Genomic DNA, 15,219 nt, shown 5'->3' on the forward strand with positions numbered 1-15,219 from the left:
CTTAACGACTACAGGTCTGTCGCACTGACCTCTGTAATCATGAAGGCCCTTGAAAGACGTGCTGGCCCACCTGAAAATTATCATAAACCCCTGCAGTTTGCATACCCAAGTCAACTTAGGCCTGCACTTCATCCTCCAGCACCTAGACCGCCACGGGACCTATGCAAGGATTTTTTGTTGTTGATTTTAGCTCTGCCTTCAACGCCATTGTGCCAGAGCTAATACACTCCAAACTCTCCCAGTTGACTGTGCCTGAACCCCTGTCAGTGGATCACTAACTTCCCGACAGACAGGAAGCAGCATGTGAGGCTGGGAAAGCACATCTCAGACCCGCTGACCCTCAGCATAGGAGCACCGCAAGGCTGTGTACTCTCCCCTCTCCTTTACTCTCTACACCAATGGCTGCACCTCCACAGACTCTCTGTCAAGCTTCTCAAGTTTGCGGGCGACACAACTCTGATTGGACTGATCCAGGATGGGGAGGAATCTGCCTACAGACAGCTGGCGTCCTGGTGCCATCGCAACAACCTGGAGCTCAATGCTCTTAAGACGGTGGAATTGATTGTAGACTTTAGGAGAGCTCACCCCACTCACCATCAACAACACCACAGTCACATCTGTGGAGTCATTTAAGTTCCTTGCAACCATCATCTCCAGGGACCTTAAATGGGAGGCCACCATCGACTCCACAGTCAAAAAGACCCAACAGAGGATGTACTTCCTGCGGCAGCTGGGAAAACACAATCTGCCACAGGCAATGATGATCCAGTGTATACTGCCATCATAGAGTCTGTCCTCACCTTCTCCATCATGGTCTAGTTTGGCTCAGCCTCCAAGCACGACATCCGGAGGCTGCAGCGCATCGTCCGATCAGCCGAAAAGGTTATTGGCTGCAACCTTCTCCCCATCGACAAACTGTACACTGTAAGGGCCAGGAAGAGAGCGGGTAAGATCATCTCTGACCCCTCTCACCCTGGCCACAAACTCTTTGAAGCACTTCCCTCTGGAAGATGACTTCGGACTGTCAAAACCACCACAGCCAGACAGAAAAAGTTTTTTTCCGCGAGCAGTAGCTCTACTCAACAACCAAAAGTCTGTAGCCTCCTTTTGCTCTGGTATTTTAGTTCATTCTTCACATTTTTAAATTATAAATGTTTTATTCTTAATTGTTTACTGTATATCGTGTTGTTACATGTGAGCAAAGCACCATGGCAAATTCCTTGTATGTATACATACTTGGCTAATAAAATGTATTCAATTCAATTCAAATAGAAAATCATCATGGCACTGGTCCTATTAAATGGTAAGGGATAACAATTCATCAAAACATTCAACGAGTTGTTTTTGTTCTCCAGTAGAAATTGCAGAGTAACAATTGAAGGCACTTTTAGAAAATTCTAAGCCAGTTTAAGCCCAGACCGTGCTTGTCTGAATGGGATTGAATATATTAAAACTCTTTGTGAAAGTATCAGCTTGAATTGAAATGTGGTTCAAAATCTGACGTGTGATAGTGAATGGAAGCTTCAAAGAAGACTGGAATATTTTTATATGCCTTGATTATGTAATCTTTTATTTAAGCTAAAAAATGCTGTGCAGAATCTGGCCTTGCCAAAATTACAGAAAATTTCTATTTCAATATAGCACACTTTTGAGTACTATATCGAATTCAGATGGGATTTTATCTTGTAGATAGCAGCTGGACAACCGGACAGTTGTGATTTGAACTTGCTAGATTGAAAATGCTGATATAGTTTTTTGTTTCCAAATGCGAATATTTTTTCTATCCAGTTTGGAGAAAAATAAGTCTCCCTTTAATTCACAAACCCATGGAAGTATTATGTAAAACCTCATGCAATACGGAGATTGGTTGTAATTTGACATGATCCCTCTGAAATCCTATTCACTTTTGAAGGGGAATGTTAACGGTGTCACGGAATTGATATGTAACGTTGATGATGGAGGAAGAGATAAATTGTGAAACTGTCAATTTGGTTACTAATTTTGATTTTCATTCGTGTTATGTGATTATGCCGTTGTGAACACAAATATAAATCTGGAAAAGCGACAACTGCCTTACACCATGAAAAGTATTCAATACTGAAAAACTTTTGATAATTTATGTGTAATGTAACTTGACAATTTGTAAATATCTGGCAAGCTACATGTAATTATTTTTGTACATCTCTGCTTTTGATTGTGTTTAAATAACGGAGAGGACATGTAAAACATTGTAGCCACAAAATATTGGAGTAATTCAGCACCATCTGCAGTTCTTTCTTACACTTAAAACATTGTAGCATTGCATAGCAATCTCAAAGTAACTGACAAAGTGGTGGAACAAGTATTTTAAGTGTGTGCAAGAATTAATGCTGTATTAATTGTAGCTATATTGTATAGGAAGGAACTTCGGATTCCGAATATATGGGGGGGTTGCACGTAAGGTCACTGGGTCATAGGGCTTGACGCACAGAGCCGCTCAATCCATCTGGAGGACATCCGTAACTTCCGATATATGTTATTAATGTAAGAAACGTGTACTTTCTTACCTGTTAAAAACCGCCAAAATGTTGAATGTTTGCTCTGTAAAAAATTGTGGAAGTCGGGGTAAGTGTGAGAGACATGTACCCAACTTCAGAATTCCAAAAGTGAAGAGAAATGAAGGTAAAGAGAAGCGAGAGCTTAAGGGACAACAACAGCTAAAGTGCTTGGCGAACATTGGCCGTGCAGATATCGAAACTGAAAATATTGGGAATTATTGCGTTTGCTCATTGCATTTCATCAACAGTGGCATTATTTGTGTTTTTTCTTGATTCCTTTGGTATCTAAAAAGTCTTGTGATAAATCTGGCTGTAAATTTTACTTCAGAGGCGTTTTCTTTTTGTATGTAAAAACCCACTTGAAAACCATGGGCGATTTAAAAATTTTACAGCCAGATTTATCACTTCTGAAAGTTTTTAGATGCCAAAGGAATCAAGAAAAAACACAAATAATGCCTTAGTTGATGAAATGCAGTGAGCAAACGGCCAATGTTCGGCAAGCACTTTGGCTGTTGTTGTCCCTTCAGCTCTCGCTTCTGTCTACCGTCATTTCTCTTCACTTTTCGAATTCTGAAATACGCTAAATGTCTCTCACGCTTATCCCGATTTCCATAATTATTTACAGCACAAAAATTGACCATTTCAGCGGGTTTTAACGGGCCCGCTACGCTGGAAACAATGGTAAGCAAAGATCTTATAGCAGAGCTATAATCCTCTATAATCTTTGATGGTAAGTGCTTACCTGCAGTTCATCGCGTGTACTCCAGTTGGAGTAGCGTAGCAACAGTACGGGTCATGGGTCGTGACCCGACTGCCGTGAAACCTCCCTATAGACACAAAAAGTTTCTAAAGGTGATGGAAAGACTGGAGGAAAGACTAGGTGCGGAGAGCTCTCTTATACCTGCATTAAGGAGGCAATTAAACACACCTGAGCAATTCCAAATGCCTGTGAAGCCATGTGTCCCAAACATTGGGACACGGCTTCACTTCAAAAACTGGCGTGACTCAGTGGGACAAGCAGCATCTCTGGAGAGAAGGAATGGGTGACGTTTCGGGTTGAGACGCTTCTTCAGACTGAGAGTCACAGGAAAGGGAAATTAGAGATATAGACAAAGATGTAGAGAGGTATAAAACAACGAATGAAAGATATGCAGAAAAGTTACGATAAAGGAAACAGGCCATTGTTAGCTGTTGGAGAAGCTGCTGCGACTTGGGTGGGGGAGGGATGGAGAGGGAATGCTAGGGTAACTTGAAGTTAGAGAAATCAATATTCATACCACTGGGCTGTAAACTGCCCGAGTGAAATATGAGGTGCTGTTCACACAAGTAACAATGGCCTGTTTCCTTTATCGTCGTTAGTTTTTTGCATATCTTTCATTCATTTGTTCTATCTCTCTCTCTCTCTCTCTACGTCGCCGTCTATATTTCTTGTTTCCCTCTCCCCAGACTCTCAGTCTGAAGGGTCTCACCTCTTCCCTTTCTCTGGAGATGCTGAATTACTCCAGCATTTGGTGTCTATCTTCAGTGTAAACGAGCTTCTGCCCAAAGACCCTATAGCTATAGGATCTTTGCTTCTGCCGTTCCTTCCTACACATTCTGACTTCTTAAGGTGGCCCTGATGTTAAAACCAAAGATGATAGAGCGGACAAAACCAAATATCCTATAGCGGAGCAAGGTAGGCTACTCCTGCGAAATGCAATGGGCTGACGTGTAGTACGCTATGGAGGGGATCATGGGCATTTTTCCACGCCCATTTTAGTAACCTGAGCCTACCTGACCCAACCCGACCCGACTCGCAGTGTAATCAATGTTGTGGGGCAACAGTTTGTGTGGGTTAGATTCATAAATCTGTCAGTTCATACTTCTTGTCAACAATAAAATTTGATTCTGGTAATAGTCTTTTTTAATGTTTTTTAAATCATTTCTTTTTAAATGGTTCACAAGCAGTGTTTGAGTTGATTTTGTAGTAACCGGAACCGACCCGACTCGCAGGGTGATTGACATTGCGGGGGAAGTTTTTGTGTGTGATATAGGGTTAGATTCATAATTCTGTTAGTTCATAATTCTGTTAATTCTTGTTAAAGAATAAAATGTTTATAAACACACATACATGAAAATTATATAAATGTATATAATCATATAACACACACAATTATATTTCTTCTGATCCAATAATGAACTTTATTTCAGACTAGACAAGGGACATTAAATAAGAAACATTGTAAACCTCCCCGCAACCTCACACACACTAGGCCTTATCTCCCCCGCCTGTCCCCTCACTACAATGTCTCCCACCCCCCCCCCCCCCCCCTCCCCCTCCTATGCCCCTCTCCCCGCTGCCCCGGACTCCTTCTCCCCGCTGCCCCGGGCCCCACACTCTCTCTCCCCGCACTCCTTCTCCCCGCTGCCCCGCACTCCTTCTCCCCGCTGCCCCGGGCCCCGCACTCCTTCTCCCCGCTGCCCCGGGCCCCGCACTCTTTCTCCTCGCTGCCCCGGGCCCCGCACTCTCTCTCCCCGCTGCCCCGCACTCCTTCTCCCCGCTGCGGATCCAATCTTTGGCCGGAAGCAAGAGGGCGGAGCAAAATGGCGGAACAAGATGGCGAAACAAGATGGCGGGGGCAGGTTGCTAAAATGGGTCATAAAATCGCCCATGAGCGTACTACACGCTTGCGTGAGAGTAACCCATCTTGCTTCGCTATAGGATCGCTATAGGATCTTTGGACAAAACCACCGAGAGGGGAGTCGCCCCGTCCAGCTCACTGTGTCTGCCCGGACACCTCTGCCGGGGACACCCTGTATCTGCCCGGACACCTCTGCCCGGGACACCGCACGGAAAGGGAAGTGCTCGCCGCGGCTTGAGGCTGTTGGCGGGAGCAGGCAGGTTCAAAGATTATAGAGGAGCAAGATCTTTGGGCAGGTTGGTGCTGCTGGTGGAATGGACAGATCCTAGAGCGAGCTGGAGCATCTTTGGTGGAAGGGACAGATCCTAGAGCGAGCTGGAGCATCTTTGGTGGAAGGGACAGATCCTAGAGCGAGCTGGAGCATCTTTGGTGGAAGGGACAGATCCTAGAGCGAGCTACAGCATCTTTGGTGGAAGGGACAGATCCTAGAGCGAGCTACAGCATCTTTGGTGGAAGGGACAGATCCTAGAGCGAGCTGGAGCATCTTTGGTGGAAGGGACAGATCCTAGAGCGAGCTGGAGCATCTTTGGTGGAAGGGACAGATCCTAGAGCGAGCTGGAGCATCTTTGGTGGAAGGGACAGATCCTAGAGCGAGCTACAGCATCTTTGGTGGAAGGGACAGATCCTAGAGCGAGCTGGAGCATCTTTGGTGGAAGGGACAGATCCTAGAGCGAGCTGGAGCATCTTTGGTGGAAGGGACAGAGGTGAAGTTACTGAGGGAGGCGCCGTGTGTAGTTGCTGGGGTCAGCAGATGCGGGGAGGGAGAGGAGGAGCACTGAGCTGAGATGTTCATGGGGTCAGGAAATGACAACAATGTTGATTCCCCTCCACACACGCTGCCTGACCCGTTGAATACATTCAGTCGTTTGTTTTTTTGCAATTCAGTGCTTTTGTTTGAAGAGTGCTGAAGGTTCATTAATCTTTATTGAAATCTTATTTTTAATGTGGCAAATAAAATTGAGGTCAGTTTTGACGTGTATGGATTTGGCAGCCGTCATTTTCAGTGTAGTTGCTTTTATGTATTTGGATTACTCTAAAAAAAGAAAGACATTTAATTCTCTTTGTTTCAAGGTGAAAGATGCAAGCCTTTCTAAAAGGAGCTGGTGCTATCGGCACGAAAGCAACAAGAGAAAAAACCGCAGCAGGAACTAGTGGCGAGAACAAGAAGCAAAAACCTATTCCCTGGGTGGAGAAATAGTAAGAAACTGATTCCAGATGCTGTTTTAAGTAGTCTGCACGTAGCAATGAGTGTCCCTTCCCTCACAATTGTACATCATAATAAAAGTAAAGACTTTATGATGACCCAGACACAAGGAACTGCAAATTCTGAAATCTGGCTTAGAACATACATTTCTGGAATAAGTCAGTGGGTCAGGCAGCATCTCTGGATGACACTGATAGGCAGCATAGTGGCGCAGCTGCTGCCTTACAGCAGAGCTGTACAGGGACCCCAGATTGATCCTGTCCTTGAGTGCTGTCTGTGTGGAGTTTGTACGTTCTCTCTTTGACCGCGTGAGTTTCCTCCAGGTGCTCTGGTTTCCTCACACATCCCAGAGATGTGCGGATTTGTAGTTTAATTGGTCGCTGGAAGTTACCCCTAGTGTGTAAGGAGTGGATGCAGAAATGGGATAATAGAACTAGTGTGTAAGAAGGAACTGCAGATGCTGGTTTAAACCGAAGATAGGCACAAATAGCTGGAGTAACTCAGCTGGACAGGCAGCATCTCTGGAGATAAGGAATGGGTGACGTTTCAGGTCGAACAGTTAACAGGTGATCGATTGTCGGCCTGGGCCGAAGGGCCCGTTTCCATGATGTATTTCTCAACTAAACTAAGGCAGGTGTTTTGGGTCGGGAGCTTACTTCTGACTTTATGGTTTGAGGGGTCTGACGAAGGGTTTGATCATATTGAATGGCGGTGCAGGCTCGAAAGGCCGAATGGCCTACTCCTGCACCTATTTTCTATGTTTCAACCCAAAACGACGCCTATTCCTTTTCTCTAGGGATATTGCATGACCCGCTGAGTTACTCAACCATTTTGTATCTATCGTCAGACTTTATCAGAATCACACTTTATTCGCCAAGTATGTTTTGCAACATACGAGGAATTTCATTGGCCAGGTCAGTCATATAATTAAAAGTAACAGATCACTTCAAAAACACATTTTAATATGAACATCCACCACAGTGACTCCAACACATTCCTCACTGTGATGGAAGGCAAAATAAAGTTCAAGTCCTTCCCTTAGTTATTCCTTGGTCGTGGACCTCGAGCCCCCGTTGACGGGACTATCTTGACTCCCGTAGCCGGCGGCGTTCTGGCCCTCCACGTCGAGGCGATCAAGCTCCTGCATTGGGGGGGGGATATCAGCTCCGCCAGGCGATCAAACCTCGTGTCGGGGCTGGTCGAACCCTCCGTGACGTTGGAGCTCCCGACGAGCCTCTCCCGAGACTGCGAGCCCTTGATGTTGATTCCACGGTGTATGATATGTAGCAGGAACATCCCAATGTGTTTCATCGCAGTGCTATGAGTGAAATATTAGCACTGATGACTAAAAGGATGGTCAAAGTTGTAGGTTTGGTGGGTGGAGTGGGTTGTTTGATTTCTAGAGTTGGAGTAGTCGAGACAGGAGATGAGGAAGAGGTTGGAATTAAGCACCACAGACATCCTAGAGATAGAGAAAATTACAGAAAGAATGCGCAAGGAGGTAGCGGGTGCCAGTTCTCTTGATATTCTCTTGGATGAGCATTGAATCGCCACGGCATAGATGGCTATGGACAGACACAGGTAAATAGGTTTTAGTAGTAATCAGTACAATAGTTGACATGGACATGGTGAACCAAAGGTCCTGTTTCTATGCTTTGTGACTCTGCGAGGGGTAAGAAAACATAGAAAATATGTGCAGGAGTAGGCCTTTGGGTCATTCGAGCCAGCACTGCTATTCAAGATGATCATGGGTGATCAACCAAAATCAGTACCCCATTCCTGCTTTCTCCCCATGTCCCTTGATTCTGTTAGCACTAAGATCTATATCTAACTCTCTTGAATACATTGTGATGTGATTTGAAAGCAAGGTGCAATTTATAAAGTTGTATCATTAATCGATTGGTAGCCACTGTAGGTCAAGCACAAGGGTGATGAGTGTCTAATGCTAACTTTTCATTGTCTGGAGGGAAAGTTAGCGACAACATTCAACAAGTTGTGGAAGCTTTCCAGGCAGAATTCTTAATGAATTTCTAGTTTTCTACATAATACTTCATGGTTTTAACCCTTGAACTGTCGACTTTTGATGCCGCATTGCCAATTGTAAGTTCTTGTGGTTTTTGCTTGTATGCTCTAACAGTGTGTAGGGAGAAAGTAGTGGTCCAATGAAGATGGCTTTAGGTTTATAATTGTCACATATATCAAGGTACAGTGAAAAGCATGGTCTGACAATCAAATTGGATAATCAAATCGGTTTGGAGGGTTGCAGGCAGGTAGGATGAGTGTAGGTTGTGGGCAAGGTGGGCTGAAGGGCCTGTTTCCACACTCTATGACTCTGACTCTAATACCATCCATAAATACAATCAATCCAAACTCAAATGCAATAGGTAGAGGGAAGGATGATCTTATAGTCCAGATATACCCTGTCACCTTCACATACAAAAACACTGATCTCTGTGCTCTGAACTTCTGTGCTTTAAACAAGGAGGGCTTCATAACATCTAGCCCACTGTACTGGTTGGTGGCTGCAAGAGAATTATCTTTTAACTGCAGGTCTCAATAAGACATTTTTTCAGTTTTCCCTTGAATCATCTAATAGATAATAAATGCAGAAGACCTTTTGTCAGTGAAATGATCAGCAGTTCTATACTGACACAGATTCTAGGATAGTTTTCCAGACATTGAAGCAGCTGATAGAGCCGCTGCCTCTCATGCCAGAGACCCTCGTCCGATCCTGATCTCTGGTGCTGTCTGTGAATTTGCACAATTTCCCTGTGATCGCGTGTGTTTCCTTCCACACCCCAAAGTTGTGTGGGTTTGTAGGTTAGTTGCCCACTGTAAAATTGTCCCTAAGATAGACACAAAATGCTTGAGTAACTCAGTGGGTCAGACATCATCTCAGTGGGGTGGGGGGGGGGGGGGGGGGGGGGTGGGGGGAGGAATAGGTGATGTTTTAGGATGATGCCCTTCTTCAGACTGAAAGTCAGGGGAGAGGGAAAATGGAGGTATGAAAAGATACAGAACAAATCAGAGCCCGCACTGATGGCCAAAGAGCCCACAATGGTCCATTGTTCGCTGTGGAGGAGGTGATAATGAAGGGCTATGAACAGTGAAACTAGCAGGGTGACCATGGTGGGGAGGGATGGAGAGAGAAAGAGGGAATGGAAGGTTTACTTGAAATGAGAGAAATCAATAGGTTGTAAGTTGCCCAAGCGAAATAAGAGATGCTCCTAATGAGTAGGGAATAGATGAGAAAGTGGGATAACATAGGACTAGTGTTAATGGGTGATTGATGGTCAGTGTGGACTTGATGGGTTGAAGGGCTTGCTAAGAACTTGCTTTGTGGAAGACCAGGAATATAGGCATTGCTTTGTAACATTTACCATTGATTTACAGTAAAAATTTTTATAGCTGTGTAAATGGGAGTGTTGTCACGCTGTATGAGGGAAATTCCTTGAGGGCTAATCCACGTCAAAATGATATATTCTGAAAACCATAATATTGAAATCTTATCTGAAGCCAGTGACTGGAAAAACAAATAAGTAATTGCGACACTTTAAAAAAAAATGTTGGCTTTCCAATTATTAACTCCCCACAATAACTCCAAAACTTCTTTCTTTCTGTACCCACTCCTACCCTTCCATGTAAGGGATTTAAATGTTGCTAATATCTGCAGGCAGCCATACAAAACTCAATAACGTGCAACAAGAAAGCCTCTGCAGACTTAACGAGTATGAAATAAAGGCTGGGCACACAACAGCCTTTTGATATTTGCAAATTCCTGACTGCTGGCCTACTGATTTAATTTTCATTGTGTCAAGACAGCTGCAGTTTATAGATTAAACAAAACAGCATACAGGATCAGCTTGGCAGTTCAACAGGCTTTGTGGAAAGAGAATCAGTTAAAATCTCTGATATGGAAAAGAGGATAGGATGTTTTAGAATTAAACGAGTCTGGAGACACCAGTTGAATGAATGAAGCGGAAGTGGCCATTTCACAAGTTCAAGGAGCAAAATTAGGCCATTCGGCTCATCAAGTCTTCTCTGCCATTCAATCATTGCTGATCTATCTTTCCCTCTCGACTCCATTCTCCTGCGTTCTTCCAATAACCACTGACACCCTTTCTAATTAAGAATCTGTCAATCTCCACCTAAATATATCCATTGGCTTGGCCTCCACAGCCTTCTGTGGCAATGAATTCCAGATTCACCACCCTCTGACTAAAGAAATTCCTCCTCGTCTCCTTTAGAAAGGACATACCTTTAGAATGTCCTTTTATTCTGAAACTCTCCCAGTTCTGTTACTGACAAAGAAAGGAGCTGCCTGAAGTTGTGGAAGTCAAGATTGAGCTTGTAAGGTTGCAAAGACGTTAGATGAGGTGTTGCTCCACAAGCTTGTGTAGCAACAGTGCAGGAAGTCCTGGACTGGTCAGAGTGGGAGTGGGGTAGGTGGTTAAAATGACAGGCTGCAGGAAGCTCGGGATCACTCATTGACTGAATGAAGGTGTTGCACAAAGCCATCACCCTACCTGTGTCTGATTTATCTGATTCAGAGGTGAACACACAATCCAGCCACATTGAGGGAAGAGGCAATAGGACAAGGCATCTGATTTGCTAAGTGTTTCCAGCAAAGATAATACCAGTCTGAAGAAGGGTTTCATCCCAAAATGTCACCCATTTCTTCCCGCCAGAGATGCTGCCTGTCCCGCTGAGTTACTCCAGCATTTTGTGCCTATCTACGGTGTAAACAAGCATCTGCAGTTCCTTCTGACACAAGTGTTTCTAGCATTTTGTTTTTGTTTTGGATTTTCAGCATTCACAAGTTTTTTGTCAGGTGGGGTGGAGGGTGGGTTGCAATGTATATGTGTTCAGACTACAATCTCTCACTAAAGTAAGTCTTATCTTTGGCATACAGTCGACCAAAGTGTGTGGCTGAAATTGCGTTTCAGGAAGAAGTTGTGGCTGTACTAAAGAAGGCCATTGAAGGAGCTGACGTAAGTGACGGTTAAAGCAACCGAGTACTATTCATTTATATTTCAGCATCTTCCAGTTGGCAGATAGGAATATCAAGTGATATACCAGTATCACTCATGCGTTATCTCCTCAAATTTATGAACGTTTCAAGATAGAATGCTAAAAATGGCCTTATGTTTTTTTGCAAAGCACTGGATCTGCATTTGCCCTATGTTGATCTTTAGCTTGCATTGGGTTGGTCATTGGGGGTTCCAGGGGGTTTGAGTCATAATTAGCATTATGTGACAGGACTTGAGCAAGTCTTTCCATTGAAAATCCTCCAACTGCCAAGGATGGACCCCCTACCCGCTATCTAAACTATCAAACAGTTTGAATGTTGTGAGGGGGCTAAATAAAATATTGAATATTTAAACATATAGTCAAATCCATCAACTCTCCAAAAGGATCTCGATACTATGGTTGAGTGGTCACAACAATGGGGCATGCAGTTCAACCCTTCCAAATGTGAAACCATGCGTGTCACCAAAAAGAGGAATCCACGTGAAACATCTTACAATATACTTGGTGCCACCCTTGAAGAATCCAAACAAACCAAGTATCTTGGCATCAAATTGCAGAATGATCTGCGTTGGAATGGTCAGACTCATCATGCAACGGTGAAAGCAACAGGTGTCCTAAACTTTCTGAGGCGCAACTTTCATAATTGTTCAACTTCTGTCAAGGAGAAGCTATACTTCACCCTCGTTAGACCTCATTTGGACTACGCAGTTGCAGCATGGGACCCATACACAAATAAAAACATTTCTTCCATCGAACGTGTCCAAAGACAGGCAGCTCGATTTGTTACTAACACCTATGAGAGAAGCGAGTGTCACCAAACTTCTGAATTCTCTGGGGTGGAACCCTCCAAGACAGACGTGAAGCTCACCGTTTGACCTGTTTTTACAAAATGTTAAATGGTCAGCTCGACATAGATTACAAGACCTACACCAAACCCAAACCAATTAGGAGCAGACGAGGGCATTCGATCCAATTTGTGATCCCAGCTACAAAGACAGATGTGTACAGCAATTCGTTCTTCCCCTGCACAATTAAAGCATGGAATAATCTCCACCCTACTATAGTTACCCAACCAGATGCAACTAAATTTAAAGTAGCTCTTTCTTCCCAATAACCCTTTCTGGCTTAAGCCCTCCCTCCACCACCTCCAGTTTAAATTCCATTTGGAATATTTTGGAGGACCAAGAAACCAAGAACCAAGAACATTTAAAAGAAACAAAATTCAGTACTTAAATACCTTTAAGTAAATTAAGTCAAAATTGCAGCGATCTGAAGGAGATGTGCAGGGCATGCTTTTTACGCAGAGATCGGTGGCTGCCGGAGGTGATGATGCAAGCAAATACAATAGTGATGCTTAAGACGTTTTTAGATAAACACGTGTATATACAGGGGTAGGATATGGATCTCATGCAGGCAGAGGACGTTAATTCAACTTGGCATCATATGTGGCACAGGCCTGGACTGAATACAGATATTTATCTATAAAAGGACAATCTAACGCAATGGTGGCTAGTCACAAAAAAAATTTAATTGAAAATTATTTTGCAGCTTCCCAACCTGCTTTTTTACGGACCCCCTGGGACAGGGAAAACCTCTACAATATTGGCTGCAGCAAGAGAACTCTTTGGGTAAGTTTAGGTTTATTATTGTCACGTATACCAAGGTACAGTGAAATGCTTTGTTTGCATTCTATCCAGACATGTCAGTTATACCATACATAAAACTCAAACTTGAATACTATAGATAGAGCAAAGGGGATGATACGGAGCGTAGAATATAGTTCTCAACATTGTAGCACATCAGACAAAGTCCAATGCCCACAATGGGAAGAAGGTAAATAAGACAACACCCTAGCCTTAGAACAGCTTCAGGTTTCCATGAGTCTGGTGGTGTGCACTCTCAACCTTCTGTACATTCTGTACCTTGTGTGCATTGTTGAGATCAAAACGTAAAATGCTGGAAATACTCAGCAGGGCAGTGGCGCAGCAGTAGAATCAGTGTTTGATCCTGACTATGGATGCTGTCTCTGAGGAGTTTGTATGTTCTCCCTGTGACTGTGTTTTCTCTGGGTGCTCTGGTTTCCTTACACATTCCAACGACATGCTTCTGCAAATTGGCCCTCGTGTATAGGATGCAAAAGTGGGATAACATGGAACTAGTGCACCAAAGGACCGGTTTGCACGCTGTATTACAAAGACTAAAAAAATCAACGGCCAGGCAGAGACAAGCAATTAATATATTGAGTTGCGCACATTTCATTATAACTGGAAAAAGTTAGAGATAGAACAAGTTTTGAGATTCAGCGACAGGGAGTAGAGGAGACCAAGAGCTTTGTGTAGGCAAGGGTGGTTAAATGATACAAAAGGATGAAAATGCTAAGTGAAATAGGATGATAAAGATGACAGATTTGTTCTGAGGAATTGTGAACGGGAGATTTGCGAGAGTACATGAAATTACAGAGCAAAAAATTGAAGCAGCTCTGCCTCGTTCTGCATCTTAAAACATGTTTTATCTCTGACCTTTCCCAGTTTTGATGAAATGACATGAACATGAAACAATTTGTTTCTCTCTACAGATTCAATTTGGATTCTATCTAGTTTAATGCAATCCCTACATATAGCATACCTTATACCATGAATAACATGCATTTTAGATTTACAACCATCCTTTCAACAACTACGGAGAGGTCTTGAACTACTATCTACCTCATTGGAGACACACTGATCTTTACTGGAATTTATCTTGCACTAAACATTATTCCCTTCAAGCCCGAACGAAGCTTTCCAAAAAGAGGGGTGGCATGACAGGATTACAAAAAATGTAATGTGAAATAGCGTGCGCGCCGAGCACATCATGAGCGCGAAGCATGAAGTCCCTCGATGCCAGGGTCCAGGGCCCGCTTAAGGTTTTAGATGCTCTCTAATGCATTCTGAGCCTTATTTTGGAGCATCTTTGCACCAAATTTATGACCAATATTTCAGAAATTAACAGGAATCTGAGAGGTAGCTTTTTCACACAATGGGTGCTGGGTGTATGGAACGAGCTGCCAGAGGAGGTAGTTAAGGCTGGGATTATCCTAATGTTTAAGAGACATTTGGACACGTACATGAATAGGACAGATTTAGATGGATATGGGCCAAACACGTGTGAGTGGGACTAGTTTACATGGGACATGTTGGTCGGTGTGGGCAAGTTGGGCTGAAGGGCCTGTTTCCACACTGCATCATTCTATGACTAAAAAGTTAAGAAGAAAAATGAATGTAGATAAGTAGAGCAGATTTGAAAGAGGAGTGAAATCTAAAGGCAGAGAGAGGTTTATGGGTGTAAAGGAACATAGGAAAGGAGGGGGGAGAGTGGGCTTGGGCAGATGGATGAAGGGAAAATAGACACAAAGTGCTGGAGTAACTAAGTGGGTCAGGCAGCATCTGCGGAGAATATGAATAGGCGACGTTTCACAGAGTGCTGGAGTAACTCAGTGGGTCAGGCAGCATCTCTGGAGAACATGGATAGATGACATGTCACAGAGTGCTGGAGTAACTCAGTGAGTCAGGCAGCATCTCTGGAAATTAGACATTCCTGAATGTTACCCAAACCATCGTGAGCGTTACGGTGCTTACCCTCTCCTATAATGTCTCTGCCGCCTTAGGTGATGCAGGACAGGACACAAGCTTTGGGACACGGTGTGAAGCTGTTGCCGTCTGTCCTAGCCTGGTAAAAACCTGGATGGAGTGGATGTGGAGAGGATGTTTCCACTAGTGGGAGAGTC

General features: G+C 43.8%; 1 protein-coding gene and 1 long non-coding RNA gene across 8 annotated transcripts in view; one reads left to right on the forward strand and one right to left on the reverse strand.

The window, feature by feature from the left end:
- The window catches only part of rfc4 (replication factor C subunit 4), a 39,556-nt gene that overhangs the window by 7,833 nt on the left and 16,504 nt on the right, over positions 1-15,219 (forward strand). Inside the window, exons 1-5 of one of the 7 annotated variants that reach the window (XM_033031965.1) lie at positions 5,368-5,418; positions 5,455-5,520; positions 6,288-6,415; positions 11,335-11,413; positions 13,002-13,081. In XM_033031965.1, the coding sequence (XP_032887856.1) occupies positions 6,297-6,415; positions 11,335-11,413; positions 13,002-13,081 (278 nt within the window). In that variant the 5' untranslated portion in view covers positions 5,368-5,418; positions 5,455-5,520; positions 6,288-6,296. Of the gene's footprint in view, positions 1-5,312; positions 5,419-5,454; positions 5,529-5,820; positions 5,923-6,287; positions 6,416-11,334; positions 11,414-13,001; positions 13,082-15,219 lie in introns of those variants that run through there. The other 6 variants (XM_033031962.1, XM_033031963.1, XM_033031964.1 and 3 more) reach the window with 6 other exon arrangements.
- On the reverse strand, positions 11,746-12,741 carry LOC116979973. The gene is made up of 3 exons (XR_004413815.1): positions 12,658-12,741; positions 12,269-12,272; positions 11,746-11,825 (listed from the first exon to the last, which is right to left on the reverse strand). It is a non-coding gene; the product is annotated as an uncharacterized LOC116979973 (long non-coding RNA).

The sequence above is a fragment of the Amblyraja radiata genome, chromosome 13 (assembly GCF_010909765.2).
Source record: "Amblyraja radiata isolate CabotCenter1 chromosome 13, sAmbRad1.1.pri, whole genome shotgun sequence".
Lineage (NCBI taxonomy): Eukaryota > Metazoa > Chordata > Chondrichthyes > Rajiformes > Rajidae > Amblyraja > Amblyraja radiata.